Below are 27,437 nucleotides of genomic sequence, written 5' to 3'. Positions count from 1 at the left end.
ATTTCATTTCCATGTTACTCAAGAAAAAGTGTCAAATATGGAAAAGGACGTACGCAGACAGAGTTTGATCAGTCACACTTTTGATTGTAATAGAGTATCAGTAGAGTGTGGCAGTTCAGGGTCAAAGGTCAGAGGACAGTACCTGTTTGAAGCGGGCCAGCTCCTTTAAGGCCCGACCCCACTGCTGCTTGTAGTGCAGTTTGGACTTGGTGGTGGATTCCAGCTTCCTCTCCAGCTCCACCTTAACAAGCACAGAGACACACATGAACAAAGAGGCTCTGATGTGAACTCTGTGTCCTGTTATACTTCCTCCACCCTGCAGAGCTGCTGGACCTTCACACCCACAGAGGGGTTTGGATATTCACCTCCATATAAGGACAGAGCAGCTTAGTCTGCTCGTAAAATATGGATATTTTGTCATTAATGTCATTTAAGGGAGAATTTAGAGTTGACCATGCCAAACATCTCCTCTACACTACAGTGTGTTCATCTCTGGCTCTAGTTGGATTGAATCAGTTGTCATTTCTTAAGAGACTCTTTCCTTTTTACCACCTGTCATCAGAGTGCAGACGTTCACAGAGCCGATGGTTTGAAGTTAAGTTGGCTTGAGCGATCGCAGAGTGTCACAAACCACAGCACTGGCCTGAGACGCTCAGCATCGATAGCTGCACTTCTCAATATGGCCAGCAGGTGGCAGCACTACATCAATAAAGTGGTTGCATAGAGAAATACACAGATACACACAGGGCTGCACTCCTTACAGTCTCTACATACAGATACTGCAGATCTGAGCAGAGAGAGAGAGAGAGTGTGTGTTCATGTGTGTGTGTCTCTCAGGCGTAGACTGAAGTCAGTAACAGTCGTCTGTGGTTGGTTACACTACCTTCTGTAGACTTAGTAGGTTGATCTCGGCCTGCTGTCTGAACTCAGGCCTGCCGTTCTGTTGTTCTCTGCAGAGCTGGAACTCCTTCTCCAGCTGCTTGTACCGAGACTCTGCGTCAGCCAGCTAGAGAGCAGAACACACAACAAACCCTCAGTGAGACCCTGAGTGGGGCAGCGGTCAGAGAACATGAGAACATGTTTCAGTTTCCCTCCGTGTCCACCTGCTGCAGCAGCCGAGCTCTCTCCTCCTCCATCAGCCTGCCTTTGTCTCTCTCTAGCACCACCCGGTGGTCACAGTCCTGCTTCAGCCTCCTGCTGCTCTCCTGCAGCTCCATCTGCAGCTTCTGAGTCTGAAGAAGACATGAAGAAGAACCAAACTGACCAACTGCTGCACTTTAACACTAACGAACCCTGCAATCCTTCAGCTGTGGCCATGAGACACAAAAGGTGACATTAACTGTGGGAGGTGATGTAAAGATTGATAGGTTTGATTCCCATATTGGGACATATTGAGCATCTTCAGCTATGATGTCATGTGATGGAACTGTGTGTTGTTTATTTATTGTTATTTATTATGTATTTATAGTTGTTTATTTATAGTTTATTGCTGTTATTGATCACTGTTCAAAGATTCAGGCACAGCACAGATGCATTTCGTTGTATCATCATACACAATGACAATAAAAGCTATTCTATAATGTCAGTGAGTGAATCTGACCTTCAGCTGCTCCTCCGCCTGCTGCTTCTCTTGCTTCTCCAGGTCAGAAAGACTCTTCTGGAGCCGCGCCTCCAACAGATTACACTCCATCTCCTACAGGAGGGAGAGGGAGAGAGAGAGAGAGAGAGAGAGAGAGAGAGAGAGAGAGAGAGAGAGAGAGAGAGAGAGAGAGAGAGAGAGAGAGAGAGAGAGAGAGAGAGAGAGAGAGAGAGAGAGAGAGAGAGAGAGAGAGAGAGAGAGAGAGAGAGAGAGAGAGAGAGAGAGAGACGTGATTTACTTTTCTGTAGTTCTACTCAATAAACAGAATAGTGTGTGTGTGTGTGTGTGTGTGTATGTGTGTGTGTGTCTGCGTGTGCATTATGTTGTTGTGGCGTCTCCACCTTCTTCTTGACCAGAGCTTCTCTCTCTCTGTCTCTTGTCTTCCACTCCTCTGTCAACGCCTGTAAGTGGTTCAACTCCCTCTTCTTTAGCTAGAGCACACACGCACGCGCACGCGCACACACACACACACACACACACACACACACGGACAGGCATGAGCTGTGTGTCTGATGTCTTGTTGGTTGCTCCCGTCTCCTCCTGACTCTGTGAGCACCTGATGGTCAAACAGACGCTCCTGCTCCTCCTTCCACAGCTCCAGCTCCAGGGCCGTGCGGTACTCCAGCGTGTCTCTGGCTGTGGTCGGGGGAGGGAGGGGGCCGGGGGGCCGGGGGGCTTCAGGCTGTGTGTGGGCCAGAGGGCTCCTCTGCTGGGTCAAAGGTCAAAGCCTGAGCGCTGAATTGACAGAGGCTCAGTCAACTTGACAATTACACACACACACACACACACACACTCACACACACCTGTGAATGTGATGAGTCAGACACCAAGATCTCTTTGGCCTTCACTGAACCCAGGTCCTCCAGTGTCGACACAAAGAACAACTCAGCCACCTTCTCACTGGAAACACACACACACACACACACACACACACACACACACACACACACACACACACACACACACACACACACACACACACACACTCTAAATGTTTAGGTTAACACGTAGGGGACGTAAGTGAACAATAAGATAAGCAGGAGTAAACGTCCGTCAGTCAGTCAGTCAGTCAGTCAGTCAGTCAGGTGTGTACCGGTGTGTGTTGGTGAAAGGGATCCTGTCCTGGTGTGTCTGTTTACAGCTCAGCTCTCCGGTGCTGCTCAGGAATTTGCTCCTCTCGGCACTGAGGAGGTGAGACAGCTGGAGGGAGGCTCGTCCAATCAGCTCGTCCCTGCTGTTGGAGTCTCTGTGCCACAACTCCACCACCAGAGGCACTCTAAACACACACACACACACACACACACACACACACACACACACACACACACACACACACACACACACACACACACACACACACACACACACACACACACACACACACACACACACACACACACACACACACACACACACACACACACACACACACACGGATGTCAGAGGGAATAACACTCGCTTCCTTTTTATAAACAGACGTGGGTCGACAGAGACAAACCAGAGGGTCTAGACCCCTGAACCTCAGGAGGGATGTGAACTGACCCCAGGAAGGTTTCCTGTAGCTGCTGTGGCAGGACGGCGAAGTTGAAGGTGCAGTAGGACTGAGGAAGACACACCTCCATGTTCCTCTGCAGCTCCACAGGAGGGTTGGTCATGATGGGAGCGGCACTCCCGAAGAACGGGTAGGAATACCTGAGACACACACAGACACACACACACACAACACATGAGAGGGGAAGTGACGCTGTAGAGACGCATCAAACACAGGACAAAGACAAGACACAAGACTAATGTCCTCTAGTCTTCTTGGATGAGACACACTAGTGTATAGTTCATATATACAGTAGAGCGTCTGTATCGCTCTCTCAGCCTGTATCCGGCTCTGACTGAACTAATGTGATGGATATTTTGTGTCACTGCTGAACCCAAGCTACAACATTTGTTTACGCGTCCTCTCTCAGATTCTAGACTAACACACGTCATCATGAGCCTGAGCAGCTTCACCTGAGTGTGGCTGCGATGGGGTGAGTCAGGATCAGCTTCCTCAGGCTGCGGAGGTCCAGAGAGAAGCAGTAGTGATGTGGAGAGGAGGGGATGGACACTTTAGGAGCAGAGACACTGACAGACGACACCAGGGCCTCAGCTGCAGGCTCAGCTGCAGGCTCAGCTGCAGGCTCAGCTGCAGGCTCAGCGTCACTCTGCCGCTGCACAGGAGCCTCTAAACCTGCAGATGGAGATCAAACACCTTCAACACAACAGCTTGCATGTACAGCTTCTGCTTTGTCCACATCGTCCTCATGGCTGAATCTCACCGGTCGGTCCAGCCTGGATCTTGTCCCGGTGCAGCTCCTCGTGCAGACTCTCCACCTCGCTCTCTGTGTGGGAAGCAGGAGGACCCACAGAGGGAGAACAAGGTCCAGCAGGAGGATGAGCGTGGGCGTCAGAAGGCTTTGGAGGAGGAGGTGGAGTGTCTGCTCTCTGCTCTGCTGCAGGAGGGAGGGAAGGAGCAGAGTGTCGTCCTCCATCTCCTCCTCTATTACTCCCTAAGGACTAAAGACAGGAGAGAAGACCAATCAGTCAGTCAGCATGAGAGCGAGGGAGCTGCCCAGCCTCAGACTGGTGTCCGCTGCGTCTCCGTACCTCAGCAGCCACCTCCTCTCTCCTCAGGGTCACAGACACGCCCACAGTGGGCAGCAGGTCAGCAGGCAGAGCCGGCAGCGTCTCTCTGGCTCGTCTTGGAGGCTGCAGGATGAAGACTCCCTCCACCGTCACCGCTTTGCTCTCCAGATCCACCAAGTGTTCAGACAGGGCGGAGACAGAGACCTGCGTGCTGCCCAGGGAACGGTTCTCACAGCACAGGTGGATCTGGGGACAGAGAGAGGAGGCGTGTGTGTGAGCGTTCCACCTCATCAACATGTCAGCATCTCACACTTTTGCCTGTAGATCTGTAACAGTAAGTCAATTTTGCGGGAGACTCTCAACCAAGCGTCCTGCTCCATTGGTTGCTCAATAGCGCCCCCATGCTGCTAACATTGAAGACCCGTGGTCCAGACAGACCCCCATCCTGAGGACCCACCTGTAAGCTGGGCTGCTGGGACAGGAAGCTCTGGACCGCCCGCTTGCTGCTGCGGATGCGTACAGAGGCCCGCTCCGGCTCAAAATCCGGACTCAGCAGGTTACCGAAAGGCTCGCTGGTGATGTCGTTCCCCAGTAAAGAGTAGTAGAAGAAGAACTCTGAGCCCGCAACTGACAGCTTCCTGTTGCTGGGGATCAGCTGGGGGGTTGAAAGAGAAGCGTTCTTTATTTTCAGACTTTCAGCTTTACTGAGGAGCTGTGTGAGCACCTGATTGAATCTATAAAGTCACAGGTCAGAGGTCAGGGGTCAGGGGTCAGGAGGAAAGCCTTGACCACAGTGTACCTGTTCAAGTTTAGTAGCGAAAGCCACCGTGACGGACAGGACAAACATTTGGCAGCAGAGGTCTGGCGGTCCGATCTGATGGAAACCCTGATCTGGGACCAGCAGAGCCTCCAGCTCCTCTGGGAGCTCCGTCAGTGCAGGAGAACCTGAAGAGCCCAGGTCAGAGGAGAAACAGCATGAACAGGAAGGACAACACGGGATTCAAACCCAGGACCTGCTCAGCAACAAGGTCCTGGGTTTGAACCTCGTGTTGGAGCGGCTCTGAAGGACAGACAGGTGATACTCTGTCTTTGTTTTGCAGTGTCAATCAGCTGACCTCGTCTGGGCGGGGCCTTCTTGGCTCTGAACCCATCAGGAGAAGGTTCAGAGGGCTTGGTGTCGTTCTCCAGAGTGGCGCTGAGGAGGAGAGCCGGCCGCCGTTTGGTGTATTTACTGCTCAGCAACGGGTACCAGCGAGGCTCCTGACACACACACACACACACACACACACACACACACACACACACACACACACACACACACACACACACACACACACCGACCCCCACACACACACACACCGACCCCCCCACACACACACACACACACACACACACACACACACACACACACACACACACACACCGACCCCCCCCCCCCCACACACACACACACACACACACACACACACACACACACACACACACACACACACACACACACACACACACACATTAGCTACAGTAGAACATCACTGATACCCAGCCAGAGGTCACTCAGAGGTCACACTTACCTGTTTGACCTCTTGAACAGATCGCAGGTCGAGGACGATGTAGCCCACACCCTCTCTGCTGCCTCTGACAGGGTCCACAGCAAAGCACTGCAGCTTGATGGGGGTCCTCTGCAGCCTGTGGGGGGTCAGAGGATGAGCCTGATCAGGATGTAAGCAGCGTCTACATCCACACACACGTTTGTACAATATGAAGTTACTAATGTGTGACAGAACTGAGTGACATCGCCGCCCTGCGGGTGAGGGGTCTGACGTGCAGACCTGTGCAGGCGCAGGGTCTTGCGGTCAAGCTCCCAGGCCAGCTCAGTGCTGAACTGAGGCTGATCGCTGTGCTCCACCGGGTCTGTGGCCAGCTGCTCTCCTTCAAAGCCCGCCTGGACCACTAGACTGAGCCCGGGACGCTTTGGGAAGTGACGACCTAAAGACACAGGCACAGTCTTTACACACACACACACACACACACACACACTGAGAGGGGACAGAAAACAGCTCCTGCAATGAATCCAACGCCTATATAGATAAACAACTAATGGATGAAGATCTGAACGCATCTTCATCAGGCATAAACAAACTAATGAGCTGAGCAGTTTGATTGGACCTGAGAAGCAGCAGACACGCGCACACACGCGCGCGCGCACGCGCGCGCACACACACACACACACTCTCTCTCTCTCCCTTTCACTGTTACATCGTTACTAAACGGTACCAGAATAATACATAAATACTTGAGCGCAGTGTTGATGCTTTATCTCAGCTCCACTGTGATTTCCTGTTTGTAACCGCAAGCTTTGTTCACTTCCCTCTAAGCAGCATCTCTTTCTTCTTCACACACATCATCATCGGGATGGTTATCGTTAAAATGCTGCTTTTTACCTTCCAGGATGGACACGACGACCAGAAGCTGCTCCGCCTTCGAAGCCATGAAGACATTTAATCCCTGACGTGTTTACGGAGCTTCTGACACTTTGTCCCTCTCAGTAGTAAACAGCCGCCTTGTTGTCAAGCTTTGCCGCTACCCATTTTGTTTTCAAAGCGGAAGTGCGTGTTGATCCGCTCAGGAGCGCCGCGCCCTCTGCTGGCGCGGAGTGAAACATCACCTACATACAGTACAGCACAGTCACAGTACTATCTACTCTACAGTAGACGGTATAGTTTATGTGTAGTGTGGTATACTGTATGTTATAGACCTGGACACAGCCGTCTGTAGGGAAAAGAGAGCCAGCAGCACCTACATGTTCACTGAAGGTGATGAGGAAAGAGCCTGAAGTTTGTTAGCACGTCAGACAAAAAGGTCAACAAATCTCTGAGCCTTTCAGCAACTTTTTTGTTTATTCAAGAAGCTGCGACATGCAGCATGAAGGTTCCAGATGCTTCCAGGTGTTTCAGTATGAAAAGGTGTCACTGAGTCCAGTTAGGATGAACACAGGATTATTCAGTCAACACCTAAAGTATTACATTGATTGGCTAAACTAATGCCTACATGCCCAATTCCATAAGTGCACAGGTGCTGCTTCAAACATCACACCTGAAGAAAAACTCGCAGGATGACAGATTCTATATAAACATCCTTTAATTGTGATTGCCAAACATATGAATTAAGGCATATACAGTATAAAAAAGCAACAGCAGGTTTGAGCTTAGAGGATTCTTCTGTGTGTTACTAACTGGTTACACTGTGTGGATGAAGTCAACAAACCAAGCAGCCTTTGTAAGACAACGCTGTGTCTCCCAGACGAGGGCAGCACTGTGTAAACAGAGTTCATAGCACAATATCCAAGTCAGAGAATGAGCACTGATACTATGCAGGCGAGTGTGAGTGAGGCAGAGCCGCTGACACACACACAGTACCATCAGCCACCATCAGTCTGGAGCAGCTGGTGGGCCGGTTTGATCTCATCAGCTCCACCATCACATTCATGTTTCTCAAAGGTGCAATATGCCATAAAGTCTCACAACAAGCTGCTCTGTCTCATACACTGTCATGAAGGACATGTCCTCTCTTCTTCAGACTCATGGACCAAAACACTTGTGACTATTTTGTTTTTTCTATGTGGACAAATATTTTGACCTGTAATGTTTCAGGTACAATGTAAAAGTAATAAATATTGTGTAACTTTGCCTGGGTTGAGGCTAAGTTACCTTCACACATCCACCTTATGTCCAATATCTCTAAAATGTTCCAGCAAACAAACTAAAACAATGTAAATGACAAGAGTTCAGATGTAAGTATTCAATCAGCTAAGGGATCACCTCAGTGAGCCGAGCCGACTGCTGAGCCTCAGAGCCAGTTTGGACACAACCACACTGAAGTCTGTGAGGCATGCGACTCATTAGCTCGTAGTAAACATGGACGCAGGGGCAGAGCAAAGGATTCTGGGAGGGAATGAAGTAGCATGTTCAACATTGTGAAATGCTGCTTCCTGTGGTGATGCAGGTCGCACAACAGGAGGCGACAAGGCTCAGTTCAGGTTTGTGTTGTGTTGTAGCTACAAGCTGCACGTTTGACCAAATCTAATGAGTTTAGAGAAATCTATTGATTTTCATTGATTTTGGATAAATTGGAAAATTTTAAATTGTTCAGTGAACAGGTCTGTAGGTCTTTGAATGGACCCTCATGAACCATGTTGTTGTTTCTTCTACAGCAAGATAGAAGTTCTGCCCTCCACAATAAGCAGAAGTTACTATAGGATAGAGATCCATGATAACATACAGAGGGTTCAGGGTCAAAGGTCGAAGTCAACATATGTGTATCCTCATGAAGAAGAGCTTTTAGAGGCCTTAACACGTGTTCATGGATCCATTAGGCTCCATTCAAAGACCTACAGACCTGAAGAGAAACACAAACATCTCACTTTAAAGCAGGATGTTGTACAGACGGTGTCTTAATCACTGTACGTTGTGAACCTCATCGGGTTAACTGAGGTGATGATGCTCATTAGAAAAACAAAACAGTACATTTTTGTGATTAGATTAGAATTCCCGTGTATATTGAACTGTGACGTTGTGATTAAATGAGCAAATAGCTCCGCCCACTGCTCCGCCCACTGCCCCCTGTGTAGCTGATGGGATTGAACATAGAGTGTGATGAAGCATGTCGGTGCTCCGCCATGAATCTGTACAGGATATATACAGCACTGCGCTCCTACATGGCACTGGGCAGCTGGATGTGAAGGTTTACTCTCACATAAAGACGATACAATCAACATGGTTACGCTCAAGTACAGGTTAGTAATACAAATGTAGTGTCAGCACAATGGAGGGAGGAGGACCACTGCAATAATCATAATAAGGATAATAATAGACTTTTTAGCTTCCTAATGCTGATTCCCAATAGATTTTAAAAACTCATCATCACTACTGTGACAGTGTAAGTCATCATCAGTACATTCAGTCATATCATGATCATATTACACTACGATACATGTGCATTTATAAAGTTTCAGCTGTGAGATCTTCCATTTCAAACATACTGGTTGCTGGACCTTCTGCAGAATCAAAGCTTCGACAGTCTGTGATTCTGGATTTGTACAAACATTCCCTCTGACGCCGCTGTCCAGGTGTCCGTGTGTCCGTCTGCTGTTGGGCAGTGGTGCCATAGAAAACAGGTGGCTGTCATTGGTAAGAAATGAAAGAGGTTTGTTTGTTTGTTTGTGTTCTCTGCCTCTCAGCGAGGCGAAGCTTATTTAACACCATGGAATTGATGTCTGATAAATCTGCCGTTCTTCATGTGAGATGCGGTCACATGGTCCTACTTCTTCCCTTCGCTCTCTGTGGACACACAAAGACACAAAATACAGAAACGCTGAGCTCTTTGGTGCCATGTTGCAGCCAGTGATTGACACAAGGGGGCGCTCTGAGGCTAAGCTCCTCCATGGCAACAAAGCCACTCCTTACTAATGTGTCTATGCTCATGACTTTGTGTTGTTGTTGAGGGGATGAAGCTGCATTCAGATACACAAACAACTGATTTGCTGCTTTCGTCCATAAATCTATGACATTGTTTTCAATTGATTGACAGCTGTGCTCCTGTCTGAGTTTAAATGTTGTCAGAATGACCTCAAATCTATCAGTTTAATCTTTCAGAATCCTTGTGTTGATGTGTCTTACCCGTAGACGAGTGTCCTGCCACCTGCTGACTGGAGACCAGGGACCTGGAGCTCAACCCTGCCACACACAATCAGAAACAACGATAAGAGGTCAAATAGTTCTTCCTCTCGGGTTTTGAACCGAAGCTTTGCTGCCACGTCACACAGCAGCACAGTTTGTGTGTGTGTGTGTGTGTGTGTGTATGGCTCTGCAGCACCACTAGAGGTCAATATCACAACAGCAGATCTTGATAAAGGACTAACTGTGCTATGCTGAGCAGATGTACAAACCTGGTAGCCATGAGGTCACTCTGCCACCCAGATCTGTAGACAAACTCTTAAAAAGTTAGAATTGGACCTTCACTGAACTTACATCTGTGGAGCAATAATTTAAGGCTCCTTGGAGACTTTACAGTCCAAATCACAGAGCTCATCATTCTGTCAGAGGTCAGTCACAGAGACCAGCAAGTCATCTGCATAGACCGATAATCCATATTCAACACCTTTACCAATAACACCTTTAAACAGGGTGGAGGACCTTCATGAGATTTCAAGTCATTCAAAAACAAAATCTGTACTGTACAACTGAGTCGATCATCTCTTCCATTAAGCACGTAAACCCAGAGGGGGGATGCTACTGTCCACATAGTCCTGCTTCTACCGAGCTCATTGTGCCCATGTACACACATCAGGGCCTGCAGTAATACATCTGGAACACTCTCAGTGAAAATGATTCAGTACATCTATAAACACTCTAATTTGTATCCAAACTTAAGCTCAAATGTGTGTTTACAAACAGAGCAACCTCCACTGGGGGGGCTGGACCTCTTGGCAAGGACAGTAACCATCCTCCTTGCTACCTCGTCAACATGCCCAGTGCAGTGTGTGTGAGAATGGAGCCCAGCAGCTCTTCTGGTGTTTGTACCTTGGTAGATGTCGTACTGTCCTGACATCAAGTTGTAGCTCATACCCAGGTGTGTGTGATGGTGTGTGTGAAGGTGGCGGGCGAACGACACATGGTTCCTCTCTCGCTCTGTCTCTCGTTCTCTGTCTCCCTCAGGGGAGCCCTTCTCCCCAGGCTGTGGATACACACACCATTTGAAAGCATTGTGTTAAAACAAAAACATCAAATATATATCACTGCATGGTTTCAGTTGATTAGGCTGTATTGTTCCTTTGAATTGAGCTCTTTCATCATGTTTATGCTCTTTGTGTATGCTACCAAAGTGCTTCCTGTGTATTTATGTCACGTTTGCATCCTCACAGCAGGTGATTTTCCATGAAACTGATGCTGCTGCTGAAGCAGCTCCATGGCTGAGGAGGAGGAGTCCCCGCTCTGTTTGCTGCTTACAGCCCCACCTCTGTTGGGCGGAGTTACCTCTGACTCCTCCCTGCCTGCCGTCTTACCATACAGAGGGTAGTGGAAACCTGGACACACACACACACACACAGTAAAGGGTTCATTTAACCACGCTGTCCCCATAAGGACTACGTTTACATGCATGTTAAGTGTCTCACCAAAGGATGGTGTGAGGAGCCCAAACACGCCTCTACTTAGGTCAAAGGTCAACTTCTAAGCAAAGGATGACACAGTCCTACCTGGGTACTTGTGGACCAGGGTTGGGGAAACCCCTCTGTAGGAGCCACCGCCACCTTCACACATGGCCAGGTACTGCGGGTAAGAGGAGTGCTGGTACTGAACGTAGGGCTGCTGGGGTGTCATGGGAGGAGAGACCGCGACCCTGGCATTCTGGGACTCCTCAGACAGCCCCCCCATGGGCTCCTGGTCCTGATCCTCCAGCTCATCCAGCCTATCTGACTCCTCTGCGTCTATGACAGGTGGGAGATCGTGGGACCCGTGGACCCGGGCTTTTTTAGCATCACTTATACTGATGCCTCCACCTCCTGCTGTCATCTTGGCCCCGACTGGCTCCACGGTACCTCCCCGTTCCTTTCCCCTCTCTGCATCTCCTTCCTCGGCCTCCTCACCATGCTGACTCTGGAGCTCAGAGTACTTGCTGTGAGCGAGGCGGTGAGCCCAGGCGGGGCTGTCTGAGGGCTAAATCGATGGGACAAGTGTTGGTGCTAGTTGCAGTGTTTCCCCTATAGGTCTTTGTTAACAGAGGTGGGTTGGAGACAACATCCGTCCGTGTCTTTGTCCCAGTTTGTGTTGAAATGACCAGTTGCAGAGCTTAAATTTACATAATAAGTCTACATGTTTTGGTGTTTCCTACTTTCTGGAGGGAAAGCAAGACTAAATAATTGAAGTTCTGCATTTGATTTTCACATTTTTGTTTTTGGCAGGGGTGGAGGATTTCTTGATGCGTCGGCCCACCGCTGCAGAACGACTATAGAGGAAACACCGTGTACGTGAGTGAACAGAGCCACAGACAGAGCATCTATCCCTGACTCTGGGTGAGATGTTGATGAAGGATGACCAATGAGCCATTCAGACGTGAGATGTGAGGAGGGTGGCGTCGCTCTCAATAGCGCTAATCAACACATCTCACACACCATCCACTGAAGCAAAGCAACAAACCATGTCCCGCACAGCTTTGGCTCAACTCACACAATCCTTAGTTAGTAGCCAAATGCACAATTGGGACAAGGTTAGAAATCCGTACAGGCTTTCTGCACAAATCAGCTCAACACTTAGAAAAGTTTCTTTAACATGGACAGCTAACGTTGGAGTTACACATCAGCCCTGATATCCCACAAAAAGACATTCAAACTACTTCTTTCAACCACGATGACTGAAGTAGTAACAGCTACAGCACCACATGAGTAATAGCACCTACTGAGTCTGCTGTATGATTGATCTCTTGGTGATGTGAATGTTATTACAGCACACCAACACATCAGCGGCGGCGGCGGCGGCGGCGGGCTAAAGACAGAGGGAGACACTTACACTGGAAAAGGAAACATTTGAGTCCAGATCTGTGTGACCGTTTGGATTGTGGAGTGATGAAGAAGAGGAAGAGGACGATGACTTGATGTCATCACAGTCTTTCATAAAGATCTGGTGTTGATCCACCATGCTGCTGTGCACTCCCTTGGCGCTCAGATTCTGTCCTCTTTCTCCTCTCTCACTCATCTCCACGTAGGACAGGACGGGTTTGGGGCAGCAGCCCTTACCTCCATCTGCTCCTTTACCCAGCATGGGCAAGCCCACCGAACCCCCCAGCATATGTTTCACCTCCTCGCTGTCTCTTATCCCCTGTCCCCTCTCGCCCCTTTGTTTGGCACCAGGCGGCTGCTCACAGCATTTGGAGGCTAGTAACATTTTCTGGTCCATGTACAGTCCTCGAGAGTACTGGCCATAGTACAGAGACTGGGCCAGGGCGGTCTGAGTTTGACTCATTGCCAGCTGGAGTTGAGAATGGGGAGGTCCGTCTGCTTTTTTAGAGTCTGAGAACTCGTGGAAAGAGTTTTTGTCATCATCTTTTGCTTCCTCTTTCCTGTCTTTTCCTTTCCCTTCATGGCTTGAGGTTTTGTGGAAAGCCCCGCTGCTGCTGTTCTGCCTGTCTGACTGCATGTAGCCCTGTAGGTAGTACGGATCGTAGTTGTGGTAATATGGAGATTGGGGATCTTTTGATGACGGGGTGGATGCTGAAGGAGCGGGTTTAACAGGATTACCATGGTTACTACTAGAGCTCACATCAGAGGAGACGGAGGAACTAGATTTTGACCTGATCCCATCTGAGCGACATTCAGAGGATCCTCCATCATCCCCAGCATCTGAGATGTCAGAGTAGGCGGGGCTGTTGGTTTTGCTGTTACCGTCAGCTGTTACCAGGCAACTTCCTGTGGCGTCAAGCCGTGAGGAACTGCCGATGGAAGGACTTGGTGCGTTGTCTGTGAAGGTGTACACCTTGTCAGCCTCAGCTCGGATACTGGCCATCCTGCTCTCCTGGCTCTCCGTCATCCCGTTCATCACCTCCTGTTTACTCAGGTGCTCCTTCAGAAGGCTTCCAGAAATTTCCTTGACACACATTTTGGATCCCCCACAACTGTCCTCCATTTTCATTCCACCGCTGTCCCCATTAGGCGTCCTGCTGGGCAAATCTTTGTTATGTTTGTCCTTAAGCCTCCGTTTCTCTTTCTTCCTGCTCTCCTTGTTGCAGGTGACCACGGTAGTTTTGATGAGGCTCGGCTCCATGACCAGGCTCAGCTTTGGTTTGATGGGTTTCAGGGGAAGGTTTTTACTGGTGAGGCCCACGGCGGCCATGGGTGAGGGCTGCTGTTGCTGTGAGGTGGTGGTGTCTGTTGTGCTGGCTGGATAACCTGTGTTTGGTATGGCAATCAGTTTGGGGGGAGCAGGGGCCGGAGCGATCGGACGGTTGGTCCGAGACTTGGGAATCTTCTCTACCTTCCCATTGGCTTTCTTTCCCTTGTCACAACCGCCTGCCTTCTTGTCAATCAAACCCTCAGCTTCTAGTTTGGGCATCTCCACTGTGGCGTTCCTGTCAGGGACCATGCAGTTCTCCAGAACCACGGTCATGTTAGAGATGATGGGTAGGTTGCTCAGGTCGTCAATCAGCCCATCCTTGAGCAGTGAGGTTCTTCTGGTTTTAGAGTTGGCCGTGGGGCTGTGGTCTGTGCTGAGGAGCAGCCGTCTATTCTTAGGAGACCCCACTGTCGTCACTTTGTACAGAGGAGCCGGCTTCTTGGAGGAGCTGTTGTTGTTGTTGTTTGTCTCAGAGCGTTCGTACGTCATGTTGCCGATGGTATCCTCACAGTCTGAGAGTCGCTCCTCACTCTCACCATCCTTCATGGTGTCCAGTTCAGGCTTCCTCTGTTCCTCGACCTCCAGGTGTGCGTGCGTCTGATGGTAGCGCAGTCCATTGATGTGCTTGTAGCGCTTAGTGCAATTAGGGTACGGGCAGTCAATGAGGATCGGTGGAGGCGGTGTTGAGGAGGCACAACCTCCTCCCGGGTCCATAAAGGATGGGTCAGATTTGCCCTGTGGTGTTGACGGTGCACTGCGGGATTTGGCCCGGATCCTCTTTCCATTCCCATTTTTAAAATCATCGGAGGAGACCAGGCTGAGGTCCAGGTCGGCTGGCGGTTTGTTTTTCCGCTTTCCAGAGGTGGAGAGGGAGGAGGCGTTGTTGGCAGGTTTCACATCGTCTACGGTGAAGAAAGGAGGAGGCGTCCGACAGTTGCTGTTGATGAGGTTTAGGCTGCCTCTCCGTCCTTTGCTGTGGATAGGTGAGGCGGTTCCGGCCACACCCCCTCCTCGGCTCCTGTGCTGCGATAGGCCTCGGACTTTGGCGGTGGGTGCCGGCTCTACGCTGGGTCGTTCTGCCATAGCCAATCGCAGCCGCTTTCCCCGGCCGCGCCCACCTGGCATGTCAGGGTCGCTGGAGGGAGACTCGCAAAACCTGAACCAAACAAAAGAAAATCATTACAAAGAAAAAAGATGATGATCGTTTCCCCAACATTTCAAAATATTTTCCTAGAGAAATGTACCTTGGTTGACACTAATGTATATAAAATCAGGCCCTGATGGATGAAGCAATGATCAATGTATTCCTGCTCTTTGCTATAGGAGTATTCGACTGTGGCTGCAATATCGGCATGACTGATGGAAAACAAATATGGTCAAATAGAAGCACACTGCTCTCTGTCCTTCCTCAGCTTCTGTATTATTCGGTGCTACGGTAACTCTTTTGTTTGCTTCGTTTGCTGTTTAAAGGGCAATTCAGTGCAGAGTAATATAACAAAAATGACTTCAGGCTCCAGATGGTTAAAGAACTTTAGCATTTATCTTCAGTGTCAGACTGAAGTCAGTGAGCCTCACATCTGTACAGACCACATGGTGTTAGGGCTCATAAATACATCCTGACCTTGACGAGACTTTCAGAATAAATCACCTTACAAGCTGAGCAAACTTCCTGTCCCCCTCTGTGAATTTAATGATGATATTTCACATTTTTATGAAGTTTGTAATTATTCTTCACCGTCAGTTTCATCTTAATGCAACTGCTTGAACTTTAGTTTATCTTCTTTGGTATTTCCCAGATTTTCGAATGGTTATTATCAATAATATTATGTTGTGATGATATAACTTTATCTTTCATGTCAACTGATAGCGGGTTATGGAGGCAGCATGCTAAGTGTCTTTGATTGGCCGAGAGGTTTCAGGACTGCAGTGAGACGCCAATTGTTAGGATGGAAGAAGTAACCTGCCTCTGAATAGGATGTGAATCCTAGTCTCCTTTTGTAGGAGACTGATTAGCTGGCTTATGCTTAGTTTAGGCTTACATAGGTTTAGCTTAGCCTGAGCTTAGCCTGAGATGGTCAGTAGATGTGTATGTTCTTGTTTCTTCTCTTATCTGGTGCCCATGCTCTCTGATGTGTTCCTTTGTTCACTTTTGTGTTACTTTCTGAATTTATTGTATTTTTAGAGTCCAGTGCTGTTATCTGTTGGCTTCAGACAGGATGGGCGGGGCATTCATCATGAACACGTGCTTCATCCCAGCAGAAACGCTTCTATTTCAGGCAAACAGGAAGTCACATTTCTAGGAAGATTGAAGATCTTTCTCCTTCACTTCTATTATCAGCAGGCCAGGAGGCAGCAGGGTGTCGTTACCTTGGAGGAGCCCAGTCGTGCTTAGTGCAGTCTAACAGTGTCCCCACGTAGGTCCTCTTTCTCCAGGTCACATTCACCACCAGCACACCTGTCGAGGAGGAGAACATCTCATTTTGGACATTTGAAGCTTTAAAATGAAGTTTGAGTGCAACATGCAGCTTCCTGCTCGCAAGTGTCACTCAAAGTGACAGACTGGAGCCACTAGCCTCCTCCTGCTCACCTTCATCTGTCTCGTGCCAGACGATGCCCTCCAGGTTGACGCTGGTCCCCGGCTGGCAGGGGCCCAGGCAGGCTGAGTCCCCCTCTGGCGTCCCGGGGGCCCCTCCGTCCTGGGTGTTGGTGCCGATGGACCTGGTCCTCACTGATAGCTGCTTGGGGTTGGAGCCGGGCAGTGCTGGAGGCGAGAAGGAGGCGGCTGAGGGCAAAGAGACTGCTGCTGGGGCCCCCGGGTGGCCTGGAGCCGGGGGTGCTGGCACAGTGAACATGGGATCCATCTGGAGGCAAGAGGGGAGAGACAAACACTGATCGTTTCATTGATGTCATTTATTATCACATCCTCACATGGAGCAGCAACTATTTCTGAACACATCAACAGTTATCTGGACTGTAAACAAATGAACGTCTCATTATGTAAATACGATTAGGGCACAAATTGTTGGACGATTATAGACGATTGTGGATGTGCTTTTGCTGCTGCTCGACTTGCTTCTCCCCACACTGCCCGGACCCCCCCACACTACCAGGACCCCCACACAGCCAGGACCCCAAACCAGCGCAGAAGCCACAGTATCAAAATAACACTGGTACAAATGCACCACACTGTAAAACACACACACACAAAGGGTTTTGAAAGCTTTAATGCCGTGTAAAGCGTCTGAGTGAGGAGCAGTTTCAGGAACTGAAACTACACAAAGTTTCACTGCAGCACAATGAAACATTCTAAAGAATTACATTGGGACGATTTATCATAAATCTTTATGCCTGGTGTTTACGAGCAGCACTCACATAATTATATAACAACTGAGACTCAGGCAGCATCGCATTATATAATATAGAGCTGAAAGTAAATCTGTGAAGGTGCTGCCGATGTCCTGGATTATCGCCCCAAACTACAGCTTTATGAAGCCTTTAGCAGCGTGTAATGGAGACTGAGCAACACACAACATGAGGAGAAACGCATCACATCCCACCCACATACAGAGGGTTCAGGGTCCAAGGTCAGAGCTACCATAGGACAGAGATCCCTGACAACATACAGAGGGTTCAGGGTCAAAGGTCAGAGGTCAACATAGTAGTAACTAAGCTTCTATCTTCATTCATGCCATCCTAACGGCCGTGTCTGTCAGAGGAACGCTCTCAGGAAGCTTCACCTGATGTGACCCCTGACCCCTGATATGACCCCTGATGTCTGATGTGACCCCTGATGTGTCTACAGGAGACGTTAACAATGCAACAGGCACCTTAGATGAAGTTTAACCACTGAAGCCTGGAATGAAAAAATGCTACTTTTACAGTGTTCACATATTTCTTCTTCTTCTGAGCTCATGCTGCCAGTCAGCATCTCATAAAATGCCTGCTTCCTAAAGCTGCAGTCATAAATCTGGAACATTCTGAGTGCAGATGTTTGAGTCCGTCTTGATTTATCAGCAGAAACTAAAGTGAAACTCTCCAAACATGTATCAGTGTCCTAACTTCAGCTCAGATGTGTTACAGGAAGTTTCCTTTAGGTGTTTAGTTCTTTCATGTCAGTGTTTGTGTCCGTGTGACTTTATAGAACTCCACAGAGGGACCTCCTCTGTATAAGGACAGTAACTATCCCCCTTCCTATTCCTGTACAGTGGACAGTCTGGGTTAAAGGAAACAGTACTTGTTGAGAGTTTTCTGTTTCTGAGAGTATCGGCTCCGATCCGCTCTTAACCTCAAGCTGAGAGTCGTCAGATGCTGTGTCGCCGCGGTTACAAATCTTTCTTCTGTCTTTGTTCGATAAATGTCTGAGTAAAAATCAGCAAGCCAGCTTTGACCATGAAAGTACAAACTACATCAAAGTAGCGATTTTCAGCAGCAGGTTCAGAGAAGAAGGGAATGACGTGAGTCTGACTCCTGCTGTGACCTATGACCTTTGTGTACTCATCATATCAAAGACAAAGACTCTCTAATGTCCCAGCTGATTAAGGAAGTGACGCTTAATGTGCAATGTTAAGGTTCTGTTGGTTGTCTAGCTGTCTAACCTGATCCATACACAAGTTAGTTTGATAAAAAAACCTTTGTTGCTTAGAGGACACACATTAAGTGTCTTCACTGCAGTGAGGACACACACAAAGTGTCCTCACTGCAGTGAGACACAAACAGAGAGTCCTCACCGCAGTCAGGACACACACAAAGTGTCCTCACTGCAGTGAGACACAAACAGAGAGTCATCACTGCAGTCAGGACACACACAAAGTGTCTTCACTGCAGTGAGACATACTCGGGTTCAGATATCCTCTGTACATGAGTGCACACAACTTCATGGCCTCTTATCACATTTCTTTGTCGTGGAGCTACGATTCATGGCCCAGTGTGATAAGAGACTGAGGTGATGTAACAAAGTATACAAAGATGTCTGAGTACTACTGTTGTACTGATACTCATGAGAATGAGCTGTGAATACGAGAAGCCTTGAAACTGTTCTGACTTCACTTTCACGATGAAAACATCTTACATCTCAAACACATTCATGACCTTAAGACTTTGAGTTGTAGACAATTTACTCTTCACGTAAAATCCTGAAAGGGATTTAAGTGGAAAACAAGTTGTGTCATTGTGTAGATGTTTGTGCTTCTCTTCAGGTGCGTAGGTCTTTGAGTGGACCCTTATGGATCCATGGACACGTGTTAAAGCCTCTAAAGCTCCTTACATGAAGCTAGAGGTTCAGTTACATACTAATGTGTTGACCTCTGACCTTTGACCCTGAACCCTCTGTATGTTGTCATGGATCTCTATCCCATAGTAACTCTGACCTTTGACCTTGAGCCCTCTGTATGTTCTCAAGGATCTCTATCCTATAGTAACTCGGACCTTTGACCCTGAACCCTCTGTATGTTGTCATGGATCTCTCTCCTATAGTAACTTCCGGGTGCCTTCTCTCATCAGTCTGCAGCTCGTGTGATGTCGCTCCATAACGTGAAGTAGCTGAGAGAATGTAGTGCAGATAAACATGCAGGGCGTCGTGAGGACAAACAGTAGAAGAAGAACAGAGATGTGAGGAGGTGTTAGCTTCATTATAGCATCACACAGTTCTATTAGTGAATCCAGGAGATAAGTTGAGCTTTTATTGTGGAGGCCAAGAGAAGCCCAAACATCTAAACAGAGTTCAGAGGTGAAGATGATGAAGATGATGAACGTTTCACAACATAAATGCCCAAATTTAAGATGAATGAAATATGTTTGCATTATGGAGTTTCTACTTTTCTTTAAGTCATAATTCTTTTAGATCACATTTTCATTTTTATTGCTTGCATATATATTTTTATTTTGATGTCTTTTACCTAATAAAATATGCAAACAAAGCAGTTACAAATGCAATAAAAAGAGGATTATGAGAAGAGGATGGAAGAGGAGGACGAAGAGGAAGAGGAGGAAGAGGATTTCTTCCTCCTCTTCCTCTTCGTCCTCCTCTGCCTCTTCTTCCTTCTCTTCCTCCTCTCCTGAGTTGCCACGGAGCATAAATAAGTAAATGGTTGCTTTCTTTTATGTTTCATCCTCTAATCTCCCGCAAAAACAAGGAGGATTAGATTGAATGGTCTGTGCTCTCAAAGGAGGAAGAGGAGGAGAGGAAGAGGAGGAGGAAGAGGAAGAGGAGGACATGTTCCCCCCCCTCCAAAAAAAATCATCATGGTAAATATCAGCAGACAGACTGGGAACAATAACACCAGCTGGGAAAAAACACTGATCCATCCCTCCATCACCTCATCCCTCCATCACTTCATCACCTCATCCCTCCATCACCTCATCCCTCCATCACTTCATCACCTCATCCCTCCATCACCTCATCCCTCCATCACTTCATCCCTTAATAACTTCATCCCTCCATCACTTCATCCCTTCATCACCTCATCCCTCCATCACTTCATCCCTCCATCACCTCATCCCTCCATCACCTCATCCCTCCATCACTTCATCCCTTCATCACCTCATCCCTCCATCACCTCATCCCTCCATCACTTCATCCCTCCATCACCTCATCCCTCTATCACCTCATCCCTCCATCACCTCATCCCTCCATCACCTCATCCCTCCATTCAGTTCATCATTACTATTCCTGCTGTGTGTCTGCTGTACAGGCTTGTGTGTGTGGAGGCCTTCACACCTGCATTCACTGACAGGCTGTGTGTGTGTGTGTGTGTGTGTGTGTGTGTGTGTGTGTGTGTGTGTGTGTGCCTGGAATACAAAAAAAATCATCTCTCCCTTTTCAGTGTTTTCATGTCTGCATGAAATCAAAGGCGTTTCCAGCTCATCAGCTGTTCGGTGTTGATGATCTGATGTGATCTGAGCTTTCAGGCCTTCACACAATAAGATCTCGTACCTTCTCGGCTCCTCGGTGCTTCTTCGCGGCCGTCGTGTCGTCATGCTGCCGCCTGACAACAATGGCTCCGCCGCCGCTCTTCGCTCCACAATCCAGCGCGCCTTTATTGTTCGCGTTGGTCCCGCTGGCGGTGCTGCTGCAGCTGCTGTCCCCCATGATGGAGCGTCGGTCCGGCGGAGAGGAGGATGCTGCTCGGGCAGGGCGGAGGACGGCGGGCAGGCGGAGGGAGGAGATGAGCCATCGCCGAGCTGCTGCTTCCTCGTCCGGGCAGAGAGGCGGGCAGGGACGCTGCTAAGGACCGGGGGGGCCCGCCGACACAAAGGGGGCAGCCCCCCCACCCCCCCAAACAAGGACCGGCAATAAATATCATTATTATTAATAGAACATTTAATGGCATCATGAATTGGAATATAAAATAATCCAAAATTAAATAGATACATAGTAATAGAACAAAAGACTAAACCAGATCAGCTGATCAAATCAATCACACGATCAATAAACCAGCAGGGCTGAATGACACACTGAGAACACTGTGAATGTAGAAATAGCTGGATGACTGACTGACTGATGATGAGCTCATCAACGAGAAGATGTCTCACTCACACACACACACAGAGACACAAACACACACACACAGAGCACATCTGCTAATGAAACAGACAATCATGACAGAGTTCATCATTCAGACCAGCTGAGAGACTTAAGTTTAGGTGATTCATTTGTTCTGCTGGGTCGTCACATGTTAGGATCCACTGCAGGTGCGTCAGGGTTCATCCACATGGAAACACCAAACAGGCCAGAGCGACTCGACCCCCTAATGCTCTGTGTGACTGAGAGATGAGCGGAGAGAGACTTCAGCTCAAAATGATGCTGAAACTGAAATCCTGTTTAGGAGGAAGTAAACAGAGCGTCTGGTAGAGGAGCAGGAATGAGCTGGAGCCAGAACAACCAGGTCAGACTGTTCGTTACCCAGTGATCCATGAAAGCTCACCACTTAGTCTACGGAGGCCAATAAGGTGACGTCATCAGCGTATAGGATCACCCTAAACTCAAGCTACAGATGCATGTGTTGCTATGGAAACGATAAAAACCCTCCAGAAAACATTTATTCAGATGTAACACTGAAGAGCCGAGAATGTCAGAATCATAAATTCATACAAATTATTTAGTAATTTATGGAAACTTCATGTTTTGTGTCACGTTTCACTTTTTAAACCAGAGAAGGAAGTTTAGTTTAGTTTAGTTTGATTATCTTGGTAGTTTTCGATGTAGGTTCGGCATTTTCATGATGTCGACTATTCAACATTGTTCTATCAAATTTGTTTGTTGTTTGTTGGAAGGTTGTAGGTTCTAGTCTGTTCCAGAAGGTTCCTCATCAGGTTTGACTTCTATAATGAAGGAGGAGAAGAGACGGACAAGAACATGAAACAAGCAGAGAAGATGGAGAAGAATAAGAAGTCCCACTGTGTGTTTGGACTCTAGTATCCCTCCTGATCTTCTGCTCTCATCCAGGTCAAAGTTCAGACTCGCACAGGTGTGTCCACAGGTGTGTCCACAGGTTTGTCCCTTGACAGACAGCTGTTTCTCTGTGGACTTCTGGACAGTGGTGGAGATGTTTAAGTGTAACAGCTATAATGTTACTTTCCTCTTTAATCAAACCATAGAAAGTTAGCAATTAAAAAGTTCGCTAATGTAGAAAAAGCTCCTGGGCTGAGCCGGTTTATATTTTTTGTATATATGTTTACTTAAAATGCTGACAGGCAACTTTCACATGAAGAAAAGAATGTTCGATAAATAATTTAGCGGTAATTTCTCTCGTTCGTTTTCCTTTTGAACTTTGAGCCCCTTTCGGACCGGAAGTTTACGCGTTGCTAGGTAACGGCGTGCTTCGTGGCGTTGTTTGCTTCTCACTGGGTCTTCGGACTCCGAATTGCTTTGTTTTTGTGTAATTCGTTAATAAAATAAGGCAGAATGGCGTTTTCTCGACTGCGGCGCAGTCCGGAGGGGAACCGGAGCGGAAACGGGCCGATCAGAGCGGAAATGAGGCGCCAGCTGCATCTCCTCGGTGAGACCCACACGCTCTTATGATCAGAACATATCACAACAAACAGCAGCTCTGATGACATGTACGATGTAGAGGAGAGTCGCGCTGCTCTCGGGCCACCAGGTTACACGGTCACTCGTTAGTGCGGCACAGTCCAGTACACAAGACACAGGACAGTGGACAAACATTCATACAGCTCAAATTTCAGTGGAGCTTTAGTCCGGTCGAGTCTCTTCGTTTCCAGATGAACTTTTGTTTCCAAGGAACATTTTCTTGATTTTCAAATTATACCTTTCAAACTTACTATATAGTCAATGTTAGAACTTTGTTGAGTAGAAGTTTCTCAGGAACTTTCACGGAATGTTCTCCAAAGGTTCTATAAAGGGTTCCCTGTTATGAATCATATTTATTGAGGAAACCTTCTTCAGAGGTTCTGTTGATGGTCCATACTTTCTGTCCTTATCTGGACTCTGCTGCGCTGTGATTGGCTCTCAGTCCACCTGTCCCTGTTTCGTCGTTGCTCTGTGCTAATCATCATTGTTTAAAAAATAGTTCTAAATAGTGCTAAATAGTTCTAAAAAGTTCTCAATCGGATGGTTCAAGAGACGGAAATGTTTGTGTGTGTGTGTGTGTGTGTGTGTGTGTGTGTGTGTGCGTGTGTGTGTGATATCTCATGCATGTGTCCCAGCTGTACACAACCGTCTCTCTGTCATGTAAATGTGTGAGGAGTGAAGGTTGTCCAGCGTGTCCTTGTGTCCAGCAGATGGCGACAGCACCGATCACGAGACGTTCCAGTCCATCATCAACAGAAACCGTGAGCTGATCAGGCGGCTGAGGCAGGAGAACAAGGAGCTGCACAAACAGAAGGTCCAAAGTGAAACAGTGAGTAGTTCAGCTACTTTCAAAACAATGGAGCTTTTATGCTAACTTTAGTACATTTGTCCAAAAGTAGTGTTGTAGCTTGACAAAAGCTACACAGATACTTTTGGAAGCTCTGAGTCTCTGAGGCTCTGACTCTCTGACGCTCTGACTCTCTGAGGCTCTGACTCTCTGATGCTCTGACTCTCTGAGGCTCTGACTCTCTGAGGCTCTGACTCTCTGAGGCTCTGACTCTCTGACTCTCTGACTCTGACTCCCTGACTTTCTGACTCTAACACCTTTATTGCTCAAACGCCAAGCTGTGTATGTAGCGTTAGCATGAGGCTGAAAGCTGAAACGTAGCTGCTGAAGCTGCTCTGTGTTCTGGTCTCGTGGCCACCAGGCTGACGAGCAGATGATCAGAGCGGCCTTCAAGAGGATCGGCAAGGAAAAGGAGACGTACCGCAACATATCACTGAAGGTAAGACCAGGAGGATCATGGGTACGTTCCAAAGCTCTGAACTGTTTCCTTGTCTGTGTCTTCTTAACGTGTCTGCCTGTCTGCCTGTCTGCCTGTCTGTCCATCTCTCACTCTGCCTGTCTGACCCTCTGTCTCCTCTCAGGAGGCGGTCAGCAGAGCAGAGCAGATGGTGTTTGACAAACAGAAACGTCTCAATGCCATGAAGTTCAAGACGCAGACGTACCAGCAGCAGCTGGAGGAGCTGAAGATGAAGGAGCAGGTGGAGACAGCAGCGCCGGCTGTTGACGATCGCAGGCGAGAGGACGTCACCATGGTAACGCTCCAGGGCCAAAGGGCACAACAGCCAGACGCAGGTTCCCAGTGTAGCCAGCAGAGGGCGACAGACCTGCGAGAACGTTTAAAGGCAGTTTGAACTTTGTCTCCATTGGTTTCTTTGATAGATTTTGAATATGCGTTTAATTTGGTCAAATATTTAAAAAACTGTGTACATTTATAGTTGTGTTGACAGCCTTTAATGTCTTAATGCTGAGGAACATTTTGAGGTTGGGTTGAAGGGTGTAGGTGAGGAGCTATGAAACTGTGTGTGTGTGTGTGTGTGTGTGTGTGTGTGTGTGTGTGTGTGTGTGTGTGTGTGTGTGTGTGTGTGTGTGTGTGTGTTCAGTCCATGCGTTCTCTTGAGAACAATCTGGAGAAGATGCAGTTGAAGTACAAGAAGGCCACAGAGATCAGGAGACACTATGAGGAGATCAGAGCCCAGCTGCAGGTGCGTCTAAAGCAAACCCTAGTCCTCCTCCTCTCCTCCTGTCCTCCCCCGTCTTCCCTCCTCTCCTCCTCCTGTCCTTCCCCTGTCCCCCTCCTGTCCCACTCCTCTCCTCCTCCTGTTCGCCCTCCTTTCCTCCCTCCTCTCCTCCTCCTGTCCTTCCTTCTGTCCTCCTCCCGTCCTCTCGTCTGTCCTCCTCCTGTCCTTCTCCTCTCCCTCACCTTTCCTCTCTCCACATCAGGGCGACTGTCTGGAGTTTCCTGGTCGGTTGGACCGACTGGAGGCGGAGCAGCTGAAGGCCAAAGAGGAGCTTCACAGGATGGAGGACATGAAGAAGAAAGCCCAGCTGGCTACAGACACTGCTGAGGTGAGCTGCAGCCTTCATCATGTTCTTCCTCTCTGACATCACTCACATGCATCTCCTTAAATGAGCAACAGGACGACCTCATGCCTGTGTGGAGCCCAGTAGAGGCTCCTGAGGTGTGATGACGTCACGTCAGTCACAGAGCAAAAATACAAAGAACCAACAAAAAAACTCCTGTGAGTCCATATGAGTCCAGCTGATCCAGAACCAGAACCTTTGAACCAAACGAGCAGGCATGGGCACAGCCCCTGAACGCAGCATGACAGCTGCACCAACCAGTAAAGTCTGCACACTGAGCAACAACAGCACAATCTGCTGAGACCAGTGAAGTCAGATCAGCTCCACTGGACACAAACAGACTCAGTGAGGGACAAAGAGAAGGACAAAGAGTCTCAAGTTACCCATCAAAAGCTGCTCATGTTTAACACCTCGACTACTAAATCACTCTTTCTGTCTCTCCTCTCTCTCTCTTTGTCTGTCTACCTCATTCTGTGTCTGTCTCTCTCTCTCGTCTCTCTGTCTGTCACTCTCTCTCTCTTTGTCTGTCTCTCTCTCTCTCTCTCTCTAGGCAGAGCTACAGCAGCTGGATGAAGCACTGAGTCGTGGTCGTGCAGAGCGTGAGCGGCGTATCTCTGAGTTGAAGCAGCAGATTGCAGAGTGTGACGCGTGTCTGAAGAGGGTGAGACACACGTGTCCCGTGTTCTTTACTCTCATATTTGCTTTATTTATTTATTCATGTTGCATGTGTGTGTGTGTGTATGTGCAGGCCCAGAGGGTCACGGTGCACGCAGAGCAGCTGAGCGGCGACGTGCAGAGCAGCAGCATCAGAGTGACCAATGACCAGGGGAGGGGAGGGTCTGCTGCTGAGGAGGCCTACCAGCACATGGAGGAGCTCACCAGCGCCACCAGCAGACAGGTGTGGATGTGCAAGCACACACACACACACACACACACACACACATACACATCAGTGAAGGAAACAGCGTGCGCTTACATCCTACATGGTTGGACGCAGAGACACTCAGTTGACTAAGAAGCCATGATGGATCCATTTGAATCAATCAGTGAATTAATGACATCGCCAACGTTGACGTTAAGCAACTCTGATGAAGACCAAACCAGCAGAACATGTGAGCAAGGCAAGATGAAGCACCAGGCACGTGTCAGACAGTCAGTCAGTGTGAGTGACTTCCTCCCTACATCTGTCAGATCCTGGAGCAGATGTTAAGAACCACAGGTCCTAGTTTTAGACCCTTCCTGCTGTAAACTATGTCAGGTCCCAGACGCTTGAGACCTGCAGGTCTCACAGCAGGTCCAGATGTGTCAGACCCTTCCAGGCATCAGTCATCTCCACAATGACCTTAAGGCTCCTGACCTGCAGCAGCAGCTTCACCAGAACCTCAGATGTTCATGTTTGTACTTCAGAAACTGGTTTTCTGGAAAAGGTTTTGATCCGTGAGGCACAAATTAAACCAGAACATGTCGTCACCCGCGCCTGTGTAGGAACTGAAGAACTATCAGGACGCAGAGAAACAGAAACAGCTCCACCTGGAGAAGATGGTGAAGGAGAACAGGGAGCGCCTGGAGCAGGCCAAGCAGCAGAGGGACCTGCTGAAGCTCCAGCTGGAGGCCCTGCAGGCTGAGAGAGAAGCCACACGCTCCAGGTAACCCACACACACCTCAATGCATCGTAACATAACTCAACGCCACACAACATGACCTCACAGACAGTGTCTCACTGTCTCCGTCTGTCTCTCTCTGTCTCTGTCTGTTTCTCAACAGTTTACAGCAGTTGATGGAGGACAGGAAGCATCAGCTGCAGGCCGCTAAGCAGAAGTGTGATGTGTCCAAAAGGCGTCG

The 27,437-nt window shown here is 48.5% G+C and overlaps 3 protein-coding genes across 3 annotated transcripts; 1 reads left to right on the top strand and 2 right to left on the bottom strand.

Moving 5' to 3' along the window:
* Positions 1–142: 142 nt before the first annotated feature.
* On the bottom strand, positions 143–6,847 carry LOC143013754 (centrosomal protein of 120 kDa-like; the record flags this gene model as incomplete). The annotated part of the gene is made up of 18 exons (XM_076167424.1): positions 6,700–6,847; positions 6,088–6,244; positions 5,830–5,944; positions 5,374–5,518; positions 5,058–5,203; positions 4,716–4,913; positions 4,280–4,504; positions 3,952–4,189; positions 3,644–3,863; positions 3,182–3,331; positions 2,733–2,915; positions 2,443–2,539; positions 2,196–2,345; positions 1,981–2,070; positions 1,601–1,693; positions 1,104–1,232; positions 884–1,006; positions 143–241 (listed from the first exon to the last, which is right to left on the bottom strand). Coding segments are annotated over exons 1-18 (2,607 nt in total), but the record flags the coding sequence as incomplete, so codon positions are not given.
* A 547-nt stretch (positions 6,848–7,394) lies between these two features.
* Positions 7,395–26,291, bottom strand: znf608 (zinc finger protein 608). The gene is given in 12 exon segments (XM_076167423.1): positions 7,395–9,594; positions 9,934–9,990; positions 10,837–10,990; positions 11,176–11,339; positions 11,511–11,970; positions 12,820–15,295; positions 16,507–16,594; positions 16,727–17,000; positions 21,071–21,255; positions 21,258–21,361; positions 26,105–26,151; positions 26,286–26,291. Coding segments are annotated over 12 exon segments (4,035 nt in total). The 3' UTR covers positions 7,395–9,574.
* odad3 (outer dynein arm docking complex subunit 3) lies at positions 22,918–25,772 on the top strand. Its single transcript, XM_076167511.1, has 6 exons — positions 22,918–23,135; positions 23,878–23,996; positions 24,376–24,453; positions 24,596–24,766; positions 25,115–25,216; positions 25,455–25,772. The coding sequence occupies exons 1-6, from the start codon at positions 23,042–23,044 to the stop codon at positions 25,614–25,616; spliced, it is 726 nt and encodes a 241-aa protein (XP_076023626.1). The 5' UTR covers positions 22,918–23,041; the 3' UTR covers positions 25,617–25,772.
* Positions 26,292–27,437: the final 1,146 nt, after the last annotated feature.

The sequence above is a fragment of the Genypterus blacodes genome, unplaced genomic scaffold (assembly GCF_046128005.1).
Source record: "Genypterus blacodes isolate CSIRO-AG114 ecotype Tasmania unplaced genomic scaffold, CSIRO-AGI_Gbla_v1 ptg000158l_1, whole genome shotgun sequence".
Lineage (NCBI taxonomy): Eukaryota > Metazoa > Chordata > Actinopteri > Ophidiiformes > Ophidiidae > Genypterus > Genypterus blacodes.
The sequence above is the reverse complement of the archived record's forward strand: the minus strand, read 5'-3'. Positions and strand labels throughout refer to the sequence as shown.

What these genes read in the sequence shown, in the direction of transcription:
- odad3 (XM_076167511.1), top strand. Translation starts at nt 23,042, where the DNA reads ATGGCGTTTTCTCGACTGCGGCGCAGTCCGGAGGGGAACCGGAGCGGA. An exon ending in GGCGAGAGGACGTCACCATG is followed by an intron (nt 24,767 to 25,114) that starts GTAACGCTCCAG and finishes GTGTGTGTTCAG; the next exon opens with TCCATGCGTTCTCTTGAGAA. An exon ending in AGATCAGAGCCCAGCTGCAG is followed by an intron (nt 25,217 to 25,454) that starts GTGCGTCTAAAG and finishes TCTCCACATCAG; the next exon opens with GGCGACTGTCTGGAGTTTCC.